Here is a 17818-nt window from a genome sequence, read left to right on the forward strand (position 1 = left end):
ACACATGAAATTTAGATATTTGGAATATTTACATACAAAAAACAAAACAAAAAAAACTTGATTGCATTGTATTCAAATTTACAAAAATTCAAAGAAAGAAATTAACATTTGCAAATCCTCTGGCCTTTCTTCCACCTACTCACCATACATAGGGGACAGTATATTTTTATTTTAGTGCAAGGAGTTGCACTAAATACTTTGTACAGACTGATCTATAACTCTTGGGCAAAGGGCTAAATCTCTGCCAGCCATGTCTGCCCCCTGGAAACTAACTGGTTAAACTGTATTGCTGAATGTTGACAGTAAATGGACAGTGATATTTAAATATAAAACAGGGTAATGTGTGAAACTGTATACAAAGTATACTAGCAGCATGGAGTTTGCATGAATTAAAGTCCAGAAGGCAATATCTGGAACAATGAGTAATTGCTTTAATTAAATCCCCAGTGGGTTGCTAGGTGTAGCTATCTGTGGTCCTCCCTCCAATGGGCTATACAGGCGGTTAAACCAGTTCCCTGGCGGTAAATGAGAGCACTCTCATGCTAACACACACAAAGTGCAAGAATCAGGCGGCGTTAGGACCTGCCCGACATCCCCCGGCGACCTGTCTGCTCCCATTCATTCAACAGCAGCAGATAAAGTGCACAGAGGGTCTCAGAGACCCCCTTATCCATCCTAGACACAGGCAGGCATGGTGAAGGGTCAGCTGAAGAGAGAACTCATGGCTGCCTGCTCTGATCACTCACAGATGCCCAGGTGCCCACTCACTGCCATCCTGAGCTCTCAAGCTGATGCCATGGGACAGATCACCACTTTCCTGGACAATGTGCAAGTCCTGCTGGAGGCTGCCAGCTACCTGGACAGGCTGGACCAGGACAGAAAAAGTAAGTTTGGGGTGTGTGATGGGGGATAAGGGGTACACAGACTCCTGGGCACACAGCTAAACAAAGGAGTCTGCATGGTGCACACTCAGCTATTGTCAGTCAGTGCCAGCAGCCAGACAGGGCTAGGAGAGGGCACCCTGCCATCTGGCTGTGGGGGGCACACAATCCACTCCAGAGAGAAGGCGCTGGGAATGTGACATGCGAACACTGGGCTGTTTATTGGCACCAGTTTGTTACTGAAATGGTTAAATACAAGGGTTACTCAAGTTTAATGCTGAGCATCTATTGTTCAGCACTGAGCACAAGTGTGGATGCACTGAGATGGGAATGTATTCTACATGAATCAGGAGTTGTGGGATTTAAAATATGTTTAATATATTTTTTATATTTTTCTTTCTGGGTCATGGGAGATTTAGGGGAGCCCTGTTTCTGGGTCATGAGAGGTTTAGGGGAGCCCTGTTTCTGGCAGATGGGGGGTTTAGAGGAGCCCTGTTTCTGTGTTGCTGATGGGAGGTTTAGGGGAGCCATGTTTCTGTGTTACTGATATTTGGGGGTGATCCATTTTGAAGTGAGGATGGCTCTTTGTTAAGAGTTTTTTTTTCTGGTAGCTGCTTTTTGTGTAACAAAGGATTAGCCATTTGTGATTCAGGCTGGTCACACTGGCAGCAGGTCTGATAGCTGCACAATATGGCAATTTCTACAATGTCAGGGCTGGGCTGGGACACAATGGGCTCGGAGTGTAGGAAGGGGGTGGGTGTACCCCCTGGGCTGTGCCTGCTGCCAGCCACCTGCACTGGGAGCCTGGACTGGCTTATCCTTGGTAGGGGCTACATACACCAATAGCCTTAACCAGACAGTGTGGGGTACCATGCTTACACACTAACCAAGGATAACTCACTAAGCTCACACTAACCAGGGATAACTTGCTAAACTCACACTAACTAGGGACAACTTGCTAAACTCACACTAACTAGGGACAACTTGCTAAACTCACACTAACTAGGGATAACTTGCTAAACTCACACTAACCAGGGATAACTGACCAAACTCACATTAACCAGGGATAACTCCCTAAGCTCACACTAACCAGGGATAACTGACCAAACTCACACTAACCAGGGATATCTCGCTAAGCTCACACTAACCAGTGATAACTCACTAAGCTCACACTAACCAGTGATAACTCACTAAGCTCACACTAACCAGGGATAACTGACCAAACTCACACTAACCAGGGATATCTCGCTAAACTTACACTAACCAGTGATAACTCGCTAAACTCACAGTAAACAGGGATAAATCGCTAAACTCACAGTAAACAGGGATAAATCGCTAAACTCACAGTAAACAGGGATAACTTGCAAAACTCACACTAACCAGTGATAACTAACTAAGCTCACACTAACCAGGGATAACGAACTAAGCTCACACTAACCAGGGATAACGAACTAAGCTCACACTAACCAGGGATAACTAACTAAGCTCACACTAACCAGGGATAACTTGCTAAGCTCACACTAACCAGGGATAACTTGCTAAGCTCACACTAACCAGGGATAACTTGCTAAGCTCACACTAACCAGGGATAACTTGCTAAGCTCACACTAACTAGCTGTAACACACTAACTAGGTATAATGCATACTAGCCAGGCATAACTCACACTAACTAGAGATTATCAACTCGAGCCAACACAGGCTAGCTAGTTATTACATACTGGGCTAAGTTCATTTCCCAAGGTTAACTAACTAGTTCTAACTCACTAACACGGGCACACACACACATTTCTGGTTCGTGTATGGGATCCTTGAACATGCAATGACACGGTTAGTGGTAGATGTAGAGCTGCAGTGATCCCCTGGGGAGTAGTGAGGGCCTGGATCCGCCCACCAGATGAGGTGGCTCCTAGTTACTGTAAGATGCCAATAACTAACAGGGTGGGGAATGTGTTTGTGTTTCTATGTGTGACTGAGTTTGCACAGAGTCACATCAAGATCTGGGGCAAAGTTCTGAAAGAGGAGCAACCAGCAGGAACATTCTATTGGTTTCCATGGTGACTGCTTCACTTTTACTACTTCACTCCACAGATGCGATTTATACATTACATTGAGGAAGTGATTGACAGGATTCCTCCTCTATCTGATTAACGAAAATGTTAAATTAAATATTAGTAACCTACACCTGTGGGGCAGCTTCAACCAGCCCATGCTGCCTGCTGGTGATGGGAGTTGTGAGTGGGATGCCCAGCTGGTGCCCCCTGTGGGACATTAGATCTGCCGGGCGAGGAGCTCGTGCAGAGCTGCTATCACAAGATGTTGCAGAGATCGGGGACTATGGAACAAGTCTAATACAAAGTGTCAAAAGAGGGACAATCAGAGTCCATGGGTTTCCATGGTGACTATTTATTGCTAAACATGCATGGAATGAGGGATCCGATTTCCACTGTTTGTTAAACCCTGGCTGTTTACAGTAAATATTTACCTATAATAAAACAATGTATCCCTGTAACTAACCCAGACTGATTCTGGCTACTACTAAACAAACATCTACTAAACAGTTTCAGAGTCAGATGAGGGAAATCAACCTCCTGAGAAGAAATGAGAAATCTGAATATTTAATACATTATATTAGGGGGCTGGCAGGAACAAAGAAACACGTGGCTCCAGATACAGGCATGTAATACATGTAAATCATGGAATAGGCTGCAGAGTGTGCCCAGGTACATGCATGGAATGGGGTTCTCTGCTAGATCAGACACACGTGGGCTAGGTACATGTATTGTAGAGGCTAATCCTTATGTATGCTTGGTACATGCATGTAAAAAGCTGCCCACCAGATCAGTCAAATCAGTCACCAGGTACATGCATGTAGGTTTGTGTGTGTGGCTGGGTGCATGCAAGTATAGAAGGTTTATATGTGTGGCTGGGTACATGCATGTATCGATGATTTATATGTGTGGCTGGGCACATGCATGTATCGATGGTTTATATGTGTGGCTGGGCACATGCATGTATCGATGGTTTATATGTGTGGCTGGGTACATGCATGTATCGATGGTTTATATGTGTGGCTGGGTACATGCATGTATCGATGGTTTATATGTGTGGCTGGGTACATGCATGTATCGATGGTTTATATGTGTGGCTGGGTACATGCATCTAAAAAGTTATTTGTGGCTTGGTACCTGCAGGTAGAATGTTACCGTGAGTGGTCAGGTACATATATGTGAAAGCTTGATGTGCAAGATCTGGTACATTAAAGTACTAAGATTCAATATATCAGCATGTACACGTCTGTAGCAGTGCTGTGTGAGCACGTGTACACAGTTACACACAATATAACGTACTCAATGTGTGTGCAGAGCTGCTCTCTACATGTACCCAGTTACAGTGTGTGCAGAACCTCTCTCTCTGTGACAGGGTTTATAGTGTATGTGCAGAGCCTCTCTGTCTGTGACAGTGTTTATAGTGTATGTGCAGAGCCTCTCTGTCTGTGAGTGTTTATAGTGTATGTGCAGAGCATCTCTCTGTCTGTGACAGTGTTTATAGTGTATGTGCAGAGCCTCTCTGTCTGTGACAGTGTTTATAGTGTATGTGCAGAGCCTCTCTGTCTGTGACAGTGTTTATAGTGTATGTGCAGAGCCTGTCTGTGACAGTGTTTATAGTGTATGTGCAGAGCCTCTCTGTGACACTATTTATGGTGTATGTGCAGAGCCTCTCTCTGTGACACAGTGTTTATGGTGTATATGCAGAGCCTCTCTCTGTGACACAGTGTTTATGGTGTATATGCAGAGCCTTTCTCTGTGACACACAGTGTTTATGGTGTATATGCAGAGCCTCTCTCTCTGTGACACACAGTGTATATGCAGAGCCTCTCTCTGTGACAGTGTTTATAGTGTATATGCAGAGCCTTTCTCTCTGTGACATAGTGTATATAGTGTATATGCAGAGCCTTTCTCTCTGTGACACACAGTGTATATAGTGTATATGCAGAGCCTCTCTCTGTGACACACAGTGTATATAGTGTATATGCAGAGCCTCTCTCTGTGACACACAGTGTATATAGTGTATGTGCAGAGCCTCTCTCACAGTGTTTATAGTGTATGTGCAGAGCCTCTCTCAGTGTTTATAGTGTATGTGCAGAACCTCTCTCTCTCTGACAGTGTTTATAGTGTATGTGCAGAGCCCCTCTCACACAGTGGTTATAGTGTATGTGCAGAGCCTCTCACACACAGTGGTTATGGTGCATGTGCAGAGCCTCTCTCTCCCAGAGCTGTAACATCACCTGACTTGCACTTCCTGAGCTCACACGTGGTTTCCACATGGAGACAATTCCTCCTTTCCTATTGGCTCCCTACAAAGGGGCAGGGCGACAAGTTCTCCTTATCTACCAATCAGAGACCAGGAGACTGCAACGTCACGCGTTGCTGAGCCCAGAGGCCGGGGGGCGTGTCATTGCGGGTCTGGGAACGCAGGGCTGGTGATGTCATCAGTTACTGTTAAAGCTACAGTGTCCAATTCTTCAGATAGTAACCCTTTAAATGCCATAGTTGGTTAACCTGCCTTTCTGATATGTTTAATTATAGCTTTAACCCACTAACCTGTTATTATGTTAATACAACAATCCAAGAGGTGGATATGTGCCAGAATAATACAATTTAGAATAAAATACTAAAGACTTATGATTAGTTATACATAGAATTATATTATTAATATTGTGAGTAGAAATAATAAGTAATGTAATAACAGGCGTATATGCTTATGGATAAATTGGTGAAGGGTTTGTATATAGCACCAACATGGTCCATAGCGCAGTAAAAAAAGTGTACTTGATGGGCAGTGCATGAAAAATGCTGACTTGCAAGATGTAGAATTGAATACTGCAGGAAGGTTTGCACATGCTGCTGGGGAGCACTTTTCATGTACTGCCCATCAACACAGGGAGAGATATACACTAAAGTCTGTATTAACCGGCATTCAGAGTGAATTCAAACTGGTTTTCACATTTTCAGCTATTTTTGCAGAATTTTCCATTTCTGACATTTAACATTAAAGCGATTTTTATTTATAGGAAAACATGGTGAATGTGCCTCGCTCCCTGTTACAAGTTTAGGTTGAAGCAGTATTTCATTCTGCAATACAAATCTACGGATAGAGAACCGTAGCCCTCCAGCAGAATGACCACTCAGTCAAGGCTTTGCCATCTTGTAGTTTAGAAGAGATTTTCTCCGATCGGAATTTGGACCCAAAAAAACATATACCAAGAGCAACATCTGACCTGCAGACCTCTGATTGGTTGGCATTACTATAACGATCTTGTCACCAGACAAAACGAACATTCTTATTTCTTTTTAATTAAACTTGTAATGTCACCAGTTAGTAGGATTCTAGATTTATATATTATTATTCACATAGCGCCAACAAATTCCGCAGCGCTATACAATGGGTAGACCAAAAACAGGTATATATGTAACCAGACAAGTTTGACGCGCAGCAACAGAAGTGGCAAGTGCCGTGCTCAATGAGCTCACATGCTAGACTAGCGGGAACCTCCAGTTAAACTATTTGCAGCGTTGCAAAGTTAAACATTGCACATACAGACTCCAGGCACCATGACCACTTTAAATTGGTGAAATCTTTAAAGTGAACAGAACATCGAAAAAACAACTCTAACTTGTGATAGCCTTGTTTATGTAATGCTGTGTTTTTTTTTTTTTTTTTAAGATTTATCGACTGAAATTACAATCTAGTTTCGGCCTTCGCACATTACATTGGAAGAAAAATTAAAGAACTGTTGCTTCCGTAAGCAAAGGGCAGAGTTTATAATATGGCGCAGAGTACGTAGTTCTACTGTAGAGCAAAGTAGATTTCTACATTTAAATTTTATTCTTCAAATCACATTTTATAAAATCTATGGAAGACGTTAACGTAATATTAAAAATCCTAGAAGTGTTGGTTCCCCTTAAGGAAAAGGTATTTCTCAGACAGCACTGTTGCCAGAAGAGATGTATTTGGAAACATGCAAAAAAGAAGGACATTTCGAGGACAGTAATCCGATCCCCCCGCCCCCCCAGTATTTTCTTATTTAAATACATATTCAATATAGGCATAAAGCAGCCCAGCAGGGTCGGTAAACAGACTGGAGTATGTCCCTTTAAAAAAAGAAAGCATTGCTGATAGTTACAAAGACTACATTTCCCTGCATCCCTTGCACCTCTGCCAATGTGTGACCAGCCCTCTCTGTTTGCTGCAAGAGGTAAACAAAGTGAGACTGACTCTCAGTGCTGCCTGCTCACTCTCAGCCTCTTCTCTAAATATCACCTGCATTACTTTTTCTCTTAATTAACCAACTCCTTACATGTAAAAAAAAAAAAAATATTTATATATATATATATTATATTTCTTCTCTGGAGATCAGCTGCTAATACTTTCGCTTTTGGCAACATAACCCCCTCCCTGAACTAAATCTCTTCAAGGGCCTTGCATATCTGAAAAACTTATACCACCCTTTTAAAGTCCTTTTTTTTTTCCCCACCGTTTTTCCTTCATTCAAATCAAGAATTTTATTCCGTATCATAAACAGCTTTTTTATTTCTAATTTTTTTTTTTTTTTTTTTTAAAGAAAAATCAAGCAACAAAATAAAATTAGTGCATTTTGTTCGTTTTTTTTTTTGGTTTGAAATATAAAAATATTTTGGGGCGAATATGGACTGCGTGCAAATGTTGAATATCCAGAGGCTTTTAGAAGCGGCTGAATTTTTGGAAAGGCGAGACCGAGGTAAATAATAACTATTTTGTGATGTTTATTTTTAGTGGTAATTATAGCCAACCCATTTAATTAAGCACTTGGATTTTATGTAGGCCTATAATTTATTACAGTATATAGTAATTTAGTTAAATCTGTTACGGCTTCTTGCAGAGCATTGAATGGGTTAACTCATTTTTCTTTGTGATGGCTGTGTAGATCTCGCTCTGGTGACCAGCGTTCATACTGCAAATCATGCCTCTTACAGACTATAGTTACAATTTAAATAAAAGTATTAGCGCAAAACCATAAACATGGAATTAAAGGCATCAATTAATGAAAATATTTGTTCGCATTAATGTCTTTTGTCACATTAACTTATTTCTGAAATATGTGTTGGGACTAGTAAGATATTACAGTTTTGTAGTTTTAGTAATTAAAGCAGCAAGGGGAATTTTGGGCACAATGATTTAAATGGAAGAACGTTTTAAATAGGCGATAAATTGTGTGTTCTAAATTCTGATTGGCGATTTCTACGATTACACGCGTATTTTGCAATATTTACGTAATGCTAAAATGCTAAATAATCTTGTTATTCTGTACAACCCATGTACTATAGAAACATACACTTACACATCTGGACCATAAAAAGTAGTGGGCGAGGTTCTGGGGGTTTTGGAGATTAAACTGGGGTGGGGGAGCAGGGGGGGGATATATTAACCAGGAAGCTAGAATTCATTGTTTTCTTAAGACCGTTTTAGATAATGTTTGGTAGGTCTGCTCTGACGACATTGCTGTCACAAACAGTTCATCGTATATAGACACCCTTAATTAAATGGTGCATATTGGTTTGTTTTTTGACAATGTTTATTTTTAATCTGAATTTACCAGAAATAGAGTGCGAGGATATTATACAATCAAGCATCTCTACGTTCCTCCTTGGTTACCATGCAAAAAAATGTACAAAAGAGAAATAGAACCATAGATACTTTAACAATTATACGCAGAATACTAAAAGATAATAAAAAGATCAAGGCAACAACATTGAGAGGAAAAAATAAATAAAATAATATATATTTATAATAGTTATAGTGAATAAAATGATTATAAACCTAAATATGAAAGAGGTTTCATGCTGGTCCCTGTGCTTATTGAGCAAAAATACAAAATAAACAACAACAACAACGTATTTATAAAACACAGAGTAGAAGTGCACCCTTCGAGAGAAATACAGATATATGGTCAAATAGTTTTGACACAACACAAGCGGTGGCAAGTGAGTCTCAGCAGTGCCTAAAAAACAATAATAGAATACATAGTGTGTAATGTAGGATAAAAGTGAGGATAAATTGTTACTCACGAATTTCAGAGCCTTTACAGGCTCTGTATAGTAAGCCCAAAGGTGCCTATGCAGACTAGCGATGCGTACCCACAGACCACTTACCTCCGTGATCCATCTACTACAGTGGTCCATGGGTACTCATCGCTAGCCTGCCAGGTGTGCCAGATCCTGCCAGGTGTGTAAAAAAAAAAAAAAAAAGTCTGCTAACTTTTCCGCTCCGGACAGTCGTGGCCGGAGAAATTGGTTGTGTATGCACATGGAGTCTCACGATCCGCCGCACTGGTTTTATTAAGTGATCCCATGAATACACTATGATTTTCTTTTAGTCACAACCAGTATTTTCAGAGTCTTATACAGAAAGGACCCCCCCCCCCCCAAAACTCCATATTCTGCCTGGTTAACCAACTTCTGCTCTTCCCCACTCCCCAATATTAGATATTACATTGTAATCTTTGTCCTGCATGATAAAAAAAATAAAGACATTTACTCCCACGAGACAGACTCCCGTGAAATAAATGCAATGATTCACTGTGACTATTTAATGAGAAACGCACATTTTGTGTGTGTGTTTGTTTGTGTTTTGAATGCGGTTGATTGTGAGAGTGTTTAAAATTTGTTTTATATGAATGGTATTCTAAAATGTGTTTGCCTGAATATGTATTTTCATTTACTTATTTTTTTGTATTGTTATTATGCAGGGCCAGCTATTTCATCAAGAGTACAATTTTGCTGAAAGAGTAGTAGAGGACGGGAACTGCCTTTTAACAGAAGTGGTTGGGGAGGGAAATGGCTACCTGAAACTTCTTGGACAAGCTGCCTGGTATATGCCTACGGCAATGCTAGCAATAAGTTGTACATGTTTAGGTAGTGGGAAGACTAGATGGGCCAACTGGCCATTGTCTGTTGTCATGATTTGTATTTTGTTATAATTTTTAGTGTGGCATTTATCTTCCATTTCCAGTGCCTTGCCCAATGTGCTGACTCTCTAATTCTGATTTCTGTCCTTTCAGAATGCGAACACGGATATGCTTCTACATTCCCGGCCCCTGAGAGCTGCGATCTACTTGGGCTAAAATCCCGAAGGATAAAATCTAAACGATGTAGCAACAGTCTTGGAAATAACGCCAACAGGTAGCTTCCCATTTGCCAATTATTCCAGAAACCAGCAAAACCAATCTTAGTAGGATTTCTGCTGATTAAGCCGAATTGCATTCACCATACTTAGATACCACCTTGACATGGTCCATATTGATGCCTGCACTCTGCTGGGTCCAGCCTAGTGATTCTATTTAAAGAGCGGTCATATCTCCGAAAGTGACAGTTCCTTAAAGAAACACGCTAAGGACCGTAATTATAACATTGTGGGTTATGGTGCCTGGAGTGTTCTGGTGATGTCAAACCATTTTAGCACAGTTTGACAACTTATGTCCCACAGGGGGCCCACACTGCATCCATTACATCTGGCCTTCTTATGCAAAAAAGGCTGGAGTGTGCTATAAAACAATACAGGTCTGTGCTCATTGGATGGCTATGCAGTACTCCACAGAGACTTCCAGCTTCTGCTGTGGCATGGGCACCCAGGGGACCCTGGTAAGTCGTCAGACTGTGCTAAAATAGCTTCACATCTTACTTTGACTGTGGGCTTTAGTGGTTATGGTGCGTGGCGTTTTCCTTTAAATCCCTTTACCCCAATAAAAGCATTCACTGGAGCAAGGAGCACAGTGGATATAAGTAAAGCTCTGTATGACCATTCCTCAGCTTTTCCTTTCATAGCGACAGACTTATGCATACGTTATCACCGGATCTAAACGCACAGCACCATGGGAGTTTACAAATCACCCCCGCCCCCTTAAAAAAAAAAGTAAAAAAAAAAAAAGAACAACTTAGTTTAGCTATTGTGATATGCTAAAGTTGCTGAAGCAACGGTGCATTGTTTGACAATGTTAACTCTCTGTATACAGTTTTTTATAGTCATTAAATATTCTGTTGCCAAACATTTTTCCAGTTTGCACAGGAATTACCCTGAAAGGTCTGGCAGTTCTGCCATACGATTCTTTGTAAGGAAGACATTTGGCTGTTAAATCACACAGTACGAGGCTCTCAGCATTTACATATTTAGAGACAGTAACAAGCGTCTAATTGTGTTTTCTATTTCTACCAAAGAAGGCATTCTGCATGGTGTTACAATTCTGAAATTAAATAAAAAAAAATTTAAAGCTTCCATTACAGTTTTATGGCTGCTGGATATATCCTGCAAATACATTGTATTTACAATTAGGCTTTTTAGTTTTATTTATTTATTATTTTTTTTGCGGGAAACAATCAAGGAGCTTGAATTATGGGTCCCAAACGTCAACACATAAACTAAATTACGGCGATAATCATTTTATGTAGTGCTAGCAAAACTTTGCAGCTCTTAAAAGTTATACAGGAAAACATATCATTGAAAGGCTATAATTGAAAAATAAAAAGTTAATTTTGCTTTAAGATGTTTAACCTCATCAGCGGCAGTGACATGTAGCTCATCCATACAAGCATTCTCTTCTGAATCTTTCAATCTGCACAATAACCTTTTGTGTCAAATGGTTTAGCAAATTTCAGATCCCATGAAAGACCTCATCCATGATTTCTGTGCCTCATTATAATATGCAATTAAGTTAGTTTGGCATGATCTGCCCTTCATTAAACCTAGTTGACTCTAATGATGTTTTAAATGCGTTTCTAAAAATTTTTGTTTTAAAGGGACACCAAGCACCAAAACCACTGCATCTTAACGATTGTGGTGCATCGATGTGCTCGTTTTTCTCTGGTAACATAAAATATTGCAATTCTAGAGAAATGGCGATGTTTAGATTTGAGAACACAACTTTAGTGGCTGCAGGACAAAAAGTCACTAAAGCACTTTCCCCCTTAAGACCTTCAATTTTTTAAAGGTTTGTGTGTCTGGCGTCCCCACGCACACCTAATGCGTCTTACAGAGAAATAATGAATTCAGTATTTTTGAAGCACTGGATGGTGGATCGTGTTGATTATTGGGCATGCAGCATAGATATACTATACTAGAGTGTTCGTTTAATTGCTCTTCAAACAATTCTTCCACCACAAAGACTAAATATGTCCAGACTCTGGTCTGCATCACAATTCCAGAAAAACAAAAAACTAAGTCTGGCTATTACTAGACTACGCTTCGTTCTGGAATTTCCCTAAAATTTGAATGGTTAAAAATAGCAAAATCTCATTCCAGAGAATCCTACATATTTAAATGTTCCTCGCCTTCAGCTAGGTTTTTGTTGGATTTTGGTAATGGAACCAAAGTTTGCATCATGTGCGACCACCTGGGGTGCCCCCGAAGTCATAGCTATGTGGTTTGTTTTTATGCTATGCGGTAACACAAATTAAAACCTGATAAATGCCTGTGTTTGCTGGATTAAGTAAATGTATGTAATGTTCTTTAATTGACTCACACATTTATACATTTCTCTAAGGAAATCTAGATCCTTTGATCACTCATTTTCTTTTTTTAATATTCTTTATTTCTGATGTGCATGAATACATGGATATTGCTCATATACGGTAAGGAAGGCAGTGTAAAAAGTTATATCCAGCAGGTAATACAATGGTCCGCACACTTTTTTTTTTTTAGTAAAGTAAGATAAGAGCACTATGCAACGAGAGTACTAAGGAAAAACAAAACAATGGAGCATAACAATTGCATTAAATGCCTAGTTAGTAATAAGTAATTGGTGAGACAAGCTAGACTAGCTGATCTGTTCAGCATCACAAGGTTACCACCCCGTAGGCCCCTCTATATGGATGGAAGAAAGGTATAATAGATTGATGGAAAGGCATTATAGCACAGAAAGCGGTAATTTGCCCACGATTAAAGGAGTAGCTTGTACGTCAGCAGTTCTCTGCAGGGTTGGTAGGCTTGCATGGCCCAGAGAGAGCCGCGTCAAGGCCCCCCGATCACACTTCAGCCGATGCCTGCTCTGGGCCGGATACAGTCCCATAGTATGATGCTGTGGAGACATCTGTGTGCTTCACTTGTGACAAATTGGTAGAATGAGCGGTCAGTTCATGCGGTATGCACAGTGCTTCCCATTGCTCTGCAGATCACACACTGAACACCTCTCGTGGTTTGCGGTTGACCCACTTCTTTGTTGTGCCATGTGATGTTCGCTTCTGGTGCTGCCGGCGCGGTCTGTGCCATCAGGAACAGGCCGCTATTGGGCCCAAAGCTGCTAGTCTGCCTCAGGGCTGCCGGCCTACCCTTGCAGGTAAGTGGGTTGATGGGGCTTGTGTATCAAGCTGGAGACACCTCGCATGCAGTTCCCTCTAGAACCTGTGAATGATGGCGTCCAACCTGGACTCCAGTGCAGACTGCTCACTGTGGTGCGTCAGGGGACATGCAGCCTCCGCCATGTTAGGTAAGCCTGGGGTTGAGTCGCGGAATTTAGCAGGGCCACCAGTCTCCCATGGAGTGTAGGGAACAACAAGGTGGGGACCGGGATTACCCCCACCGGTCCAGATGGGGGAAGCGGGGCATCAGCTCCTTGGTGCTTCAGGTTGGCACGTGTCAGGCCGGGAGATTGGCCGCCTCTCCCTAATGCTGGGCTTGCCAGTCCTCACACTCAATTTGTGAAGAGCCGTTGACAATGACCGCTGGAAGCAACCCCGAGCTGGTCAACAATGCAGAATAGTAAAGCGTCTCAGATTGCCCAGGGTGAAGTGTAGATGGCAAGGGTGACTGGACCAAATCAAGGCATATATGAGGAGCTCAGTGTAAACATGTCTAGCTGCCATCAAGCCCTCCCCCCCCCCCTTTTCTAATAAAGGCATAACTGAATGTGTGTAAACTCGGATGGACTGGCCACATGACGAGGTTCCAGCTATGTACGATATGTAAATAATAAAATCCCACAAAGAAGTTTTTTCTCCTAAATTTTCCTTTTCTTTTTTTTTAAAGATCCATGCAACCTTTAAAGTCTTTTTTTAAAAAAATCCAATTCTCCCCATCCTATCTATCACTGAAAGCAACATGCAGATGTGGAATGCTGACTGTATTTCTGCACATTCACCGATGGTCTGCTGACATCCATTGCACTCTGAAAGCCATGTGAACGTTTCGCTGGGACTTGTTTTTATCACATGACAAGTAGAGACAAAAATGAGAAAAAAATAATGCAATCTGGCAAATAATGATTCTGTGCCATTTTCCAGGAATGCAATGTAATCAGCCCCTCGATTTCAAAGTGTTCACTGTGTAGTGTGATTAAATGCAGCACTATTTTAAATCTAAATATCTATTTTATTTAAATATTTTTTTTTTTGTCAAAGGGACACTACAGTCAGCAAAACAAGGTTAGCTTAATGAAGCAGTTTTGGTGTATAGATCCTGCTCATGCGGCCTCACTGCTCAATTCTATGCCATTTAGGAGTTGTCACTTTATTAATGCAGTCCTAGTCACACCTCCCTTAATGTGACTTACACAGCCTTACTAAACACTTCCTGTATTAGTCATCTAATGTTTACACTTCCTTAAACAAATTCTGTTTAATTTTGAATTTATTATCTGTTAATAGCTTGCTAGACCATGCAGGCGATTCCGGTGTGTGAGCAAAGTTCAATTTATAAAGCAGGAGATACAAAAAAAACTAAAGTACGTAACATCTGATTGAAAGCGAAGTCATTTTATTTTCATGCAGGCTGTGTCAGTCACAGCCAGGGCAGGTGTGACTAGAGCTGCATAAACAGAAAAAAAGCACTTTAACTCCTAAATGGCAGATAGTTTAACAGTGAGAATGCAGCGGCATGATTTATACACCAAAACTGCTTCATTAAGCTAAAGTTGTTTTGGTGACTATAGTGTCCCTTTACGTTGTGTATTTTAAACCTGAGTTATTAGCCACATGGGTGTGAAAGCGATTTGTCAACTAATAGGTAGATTTACAGTCCTGACATCAAGCTATTAAATAGTATTAGGTCTTCATTGCGGTTAATATACTTATTATATTTTAGGAAGTCTAGTCTGCTACACCTCCTCCAATATAGGCAGAACTCTGCTCTACTGCCAAACGTGGGAATCCAACACGCCTCTGCCAGTATTTTGCGAAAATCCTATAATCAGCTGTTTCTTTGAAAACCTGTTTTATTTTGGGAGATGAAAGTCTGTGTCTACACAACCATAGGAAAAGGATATCCTGCCCTTGATTGGGTTGTCTTTGGATCACAGGGTGGTTTAAGGTAGTGACACAGAAAAGCATGTTATTGTTGGTATACTGTAACCGTACTTCAATTGGATTTATTTCTGAACACCCTTTCAGAGGCATAGGTCCCAAAAGACATTTTATTTTAACCCAATAGCAAGCCCCCAATATGTTTGCGTTTTTTTTCTGTGTACAATTAGTAGATGTCTGCCCTACTTACAAAGAAACGTTTGGTTATAAATCTTGCTTTCTCTCCCTTTACCCAATACAATCTTTGGATCCCACCAACAGCTATCTTCTATTTCCTTTGTGTTATGAAGAAACCCGGCATATCCTGAAGTGAACCCCCTAAGAAATTAACACATCAAAATACACTTATACATTCAGATAACTGTATCCTGTAAGAGACCTTCTATTCTACAAAAAAATGTTTTAACATTGATTTAAAAGTTTTATTGTGTGTAAAAAAAATAAATAAAAAAATAAACACAAATATTAGAATTTCAAATGCACACTTTTCTTCTCCTTAAAACACCAAATAACCAGACATGTAACTAGAACCCTTTTCTCCCAGTCAGCATTTTATAGGTAAAATAAACACTCTTTCTCAAGTCGTTCTTGTGTGTGCGCGCATCGTACAACGTACACAAGTCTTACTCCTACCAATTCAACGGTCTTGAAAGTTGTTTCAAGTTTTGAGAAAAAAAAAAACTGATGTTTTGAGTAAACACTAATTTTTTACATGGGGAAAAAAAAACCAAACATTTTTAGAGTACCTTTTAAAACAACTTAGGAGTTACACAGACATATTTACGTGTCTTTCTCTTTACACCGCCTCTCCCAAGAAAGTAGATCTGCGTGTGTGTGTGTAAACACACACACGCTTTGTTTTTAAATATAGATTGATAAAAAAAACAGAAGCCTTTTAAGCTGCTAGTTTATAGCAATGGCAACAAGCTTTCAGCCAATCTGTGCCCTCTCTATCATTATGCAGTCCAGAAAGACTATCGGAACCTGTATGTATTCGTTATGGTATAACAGACATTGCTCCCGAGTGTGTGTTCATAGTGTAGTTAAATATTTAAGCCGTGCTCGGTTTATAAAATGTTGAATGTTTAATTTGATTATAGAAAGTGAATGGAAGCCTATAAATGCAGGACACTAATTCCGAATGCAGCTGGCCGCGCAGAAATTGATATTTTGGAAATGTAGTACAGCCGGATTTTACCAACAGCTGTTTAATGACTTATCTCTGAAAACGCTGGTGTAGTTCGGCAGTTGGTACCCTCTTGAAATTCCCGGCGTTAAAACAGATCTATTGATGACATACCACAAGCTTAAGTGGGATTCTCTTCCAAATGCTGAAGGCCCCTTTCTTGGAATATAGGGCTGCTCAATGTGCTTATTAAATTCATGGTCACGCACGGGTTCATAGTATTCTATACTGAAGATAAGCACCGTGCAGTCAACCACAAACATTTAGTAAACAAACAAAATGTAGAAACTAGAAGAAAGGTAGAAAAGCCAGAGGCAGTTCACCTATATGAGTGGAGCATACAGTGATAATAATGGATACCTACCCTATAACAAGGGTCGTCTAGTCCTGATATTGTAGCAGTATCACTTTAAATTCAGCGTATATATACATAGAAAGAAAAACATATACAGGGAAATAATAGTGCAAATCTGTATGGTAAATAACCGTTGTGCAGTGATCAAAACAGAATGCTAACTCACATTTTTTAGAGCCTAAGATGGGATAGGCTCAAATCACTTGCGCTTTAGTACCGTCTGGTGGTACTTGTCCCCTTTTTTTGAAGCGTTGGTGGAATCCCTCAGAGATAAGAGATACAAAGAAAACGTAATAGGAGATAATATAGTGTAGTAACTTAGGTTATAAAGGTGAGTATACTGTATCTTTAAATAGGTGCTCACCTTATTCAGAGCCAGGTACTCGGCTCTGAGTTTACCAGCTTGAGTGTCAATAAGGGAGACACTTTCCCTTCTTGGAGCAGGTTTGGTGAAGATCAGAGGAGACTTGAATTAAAAATAAAAATGTAAAAATTTATTTTGCCAGCAGGCAGTAAAATACAAACAAATAAAACAGAGTAAAAAATGTCCCATAAATATCCTTCACTTCCGAGACGCGTTTCACCCTACTTGAGGGCTTTCTCAATCGGTGTTCACTGCTCTCCTCCTCATTCTGGTTTAAATATCCTGGTCCGGTTCTTCATTGGTAGATTTCCTCATTGGTTAGCCAATCACATCACTCGTTTGGGGGGAGTGTAGTGTGGCTTGTCAAAATCGTTTTTTTTTTTTTTTCTGTTTGTAACAGGAAGTGACATCACTTCTGGTGTTGCGGTAGCCATTTTACTTGTGGGCAATAAGTAGGGAAAGTAGCAGAGTATCCTATATTCGTGCCTGTCACTTCCCTTATGCTCTTTAACCCATATTTTTTTACAATTTGTATTAGGCAAGTAGAAGGATGTACATATATCTTGTATATTGTAAAGATGTCCTCATTTGTGTCAAGCATGCAGAAAAAATGATTGGGGCATAAATGAAAAAAAATGAAAATACATATATCAATAAACTGTGCATTAAATTTAAATACAATGAAAATTGACATTCCCACAGCATGTA

General features: G+C 40.4%; 1 protein-coding gene across 2 annotated transcripts in view; it reads left to right on the plus strand.

Moving 5' to 3' along the window:
- The first annotated feature begins 590 nt into the window (after positions 1-590).
- Positions 591-17818, plus strand: part of MXI1 (MAX interactor 1, dimerization protein) — a 29930-nt gene continuing 12702 nt past the window's right edge. The window contains exons 1-2 of one of the 2 annotated variants that reach the window (XM_063435317.1): positions 591-884; positions 9979-10099. In XM_063435317.1, the coding sequence (XP_063291387.1) occupies positions 692-884; positions 9979-10099 (314 nt within the window). In that variant the 5' untranslated portion in view covers positions 591-691. Of the gene's footprint in view, positions 885-7120; positions 7660-9978; positions 10100-17818 lie in introns of those variants that run through there. The other variant, XM_063435318.1, reaches the window with a different exon arrangement.

The sequence above is a fragment of the Pelobates fuscus genome, chromosome 10 (genome assembly GCF_036172605.1).
Source record: "Pelobates fuscus isolate aPelFus1 chromosome 10, aPelFus1.pri, whole genome shotgun sequence".
Lineage (NCBI taxonomy): Eukaryota > Metazoa > Chordata > Amphibia > Anura > Pelobatidae > Pelobates > Pelobates fuscus.